Source organism: Colobus angolensis, unplaced genomic scaffold (assembly GCF_000951035.1).
Source record: "Colobus angolensis palliatus isolate OR3802 unplaced genomic scaffold, Cang.pa_1.0 Scaffold187, whole genome shotgun sequence".
NCBI lineage: Eukaryota > Metazoa > Chordata > Mammalia > Primates > Cercopithecidae > Colobus > Colobus angolensis.
Genome location: NW_012115010.1, coordinates 188,287 through 190,613, shown reverse-complemented (window position 1 = coordinate 190,613; position 2,327 = coordinate 188,287). Strand labels below are relative to the sequence as shown.

Below are 2,327 nucleotides of genomic sequence, written 5' to 3'. Positions count from 1 at the left end.
TACCATAATTTATTAAACTACTTCCCTTTTGGAATACATTTAGAATTTTTTCCAGGTTTCCCTGATATAAACAATGCTTCAGTGAATATCCTTTTCCATTACCTTTGGACATGTATTTAATCATTTCTAACTTTCAGATACATTCCTAGAAGCAGAACAGTTAGGTTAAAGAGATGAACCTTTAAGTTTTGGATATACTGTTGCCAAACTTCTCTCAAAAAAGTGATCGGTAACTCATTTTTAAATGTAATTTAGGCAGGAAATTACATTTTACCAAATTATCAAAAAACCAGAAAATCATGTAATTTATTATTGTCTTAGATTATCTATCACGTAGCTAAGCAAAGTATTTTAGAAAATAAAGCACTGATTTTTTCATCTAAAGTAGGTAATATAGGGTACTAGGATCCAAATATTTTTATGTTCTAGTTTTATGGGGCATTTAAAAAAATTATTATTATTATTTTAGAGACAGGGCCTTGCTCTGTTGTCCCTGCTAGAGTGCAGTGGCACTATCCTAGCTCACTGCAGCCTCAGATTCCTGGGCTCAAGTGATCCTCCCACCTCAGACTCTTAAGCAGCTGGGACCAGCGGCACATACCACCATGCCAGACTAATTTTTTTTTAAATTTTTTGTAGTGACAGGGTCCAGGCTAGTTTAGAACTCCTGGCCTCAAGCAATCCTCCCACTTCAGCATTCCAAAGTGTTGGGATTACAGGTGTGAGCTACAGTGTCTGGCCTTATGGGGGCATTTTAATGGTGAAATACTATTCTAAAGATTAAAAACTTAAAGGATCAATTAGACTTGGGGGATAAAAAAAGATTAAAAACAAATAACAAAAAACCCTTTTATCTCATGTCATTATAGTACTCAGTATCATAAAAGTTCATCTTTGAAAACAATAAAGTTTGAAATATATAACCATAAAAAATTTCAGAAAGGCCCTAACCAGGATTATCACGAAAACTGTTGATACAAGCCGTCATACCTGAGAAATAGGAGTTACCACGAGCTGGTCAATCCCTGTCTTGGAATTGTAAACTTTCTGCTTCACAAATCCTGGGTCTACCACATAGTAGATACCATCAATAGTCAGTGATGTCTCTGCAATATTGGTGGCAATCACAACCTGCAGGCAAGAGGGACAAAGCTGGAGCGAGGTGCCCAAGTATGAAATGGTTCTTCATACCCTGAGATATGAAATGGTTCTTCTGAACCCAGATATCTTCCCAAAGGCATATGTGGCTATCTCCCTCTCTAGATGGTTAAAATGACACTTAATCCCAGCTCAGCCTCCAACAGCAGAAGGGAGGTGCCTTCCGCTTAAGGGTTAAAGTTGGAAAAGGGATGGTACCTGAGAGGTGAGTGGAATAGGAAAAAGCTAAGGCCAATCAAAGCCAATTTCATTTGGTGCAAATAGCTACCGTATATCTCATTTTCTAGATCCAATGTTGATTATTACAATTTTAATTTTCTAGCACCCTGGGAAAGCAGAGATTTCCTGGCATCACATGTGCCAATGCAAAATGAGATTTTTCTTTCCCCTACCGAGATATCTGGACTAAAATATGGGCTGCTTGTATTTTGTGGAATATGTATGTGGAACAAGAGGGAGATTGCTTTTTTTACTGATCATAAAATGAACCAAGAGATGACACAGGAATTTCACAGTTTGTTTGTGTGTAGCAGTCTATGTGATCTGGAGGATTATTACTCTCAGCTTGGCACTGTCACTGTTCTTCCACCCAGAGGTTCAGCTAATAAAACACAATTGCTTAGAAAAATCATCACTGGGGGCACTGGAATATCACACATCATGCCAGCATCTTACTGGTCCTGAAAGGCTTCTACCTGCTATAGAACTACAGAAGCCCTGCTTAGAAACAACTCTCACTATTAGGAATAGAATAGGGGAGAAATTCACCATCTTTCCACTCAAGCCTGCTCCTCCTTTCTTGTTTCCCTCCTCAGTGCCATCTTCCATCCAGCTGCCCAAGCCAGAAACCTGAGAGTCATGCCTGACTTCCCTCATCCTTCTCCCCTTTACCTGCTAGTACCCACCAAGTCGTGTCCATTTTAACTCTTTAACATTACTCAAGTCTGTCTGCCTTCTTCTTTTTTTTTTTGAGACAGAGTCTCACTCTGTTGCCCAAGCTGGAATGCAGTGGTGCGATCTTGGCTCACTGCAACCTCCACCTCCTGGGTTCAAGTGATTCTTCTGCCTCGGGCCTCCCAAGTAGCTGGGATTACAGGCACGAGCCACCATGCCTGGTTAATTTTTGTATTTTTAGTAGAGATTGGATTTCACTATGTTGCCCAGGCTGG

The 2,327-nt window shown here is 39.8% G+C and overlaps 1 protein-coding gene across 1 annotated transcript in view; it reads right to left on the bottom strand.

The window, feature by feature from the left end:
• Positions 1 to 2,327, bottom strand: part of DHX8 (DEAH (Asp-Glu-Ala-His) box polypeptide 8) — a 43,251-nt gene that overhangs the window by 10,133 nt on the left and 30,791 nt on the right. Inside the window, exon 16 of the mRNA XM_011940161.1 lies at positions 991 to 1,131. Within this exon, the coding sequence (XP_011795551.1) occupies positions 991 to 1,131 (141 nt within the window). The remainder of the gene's footprint in view (positions 1 to 990; positions 1,132 to 2,327) is intronic.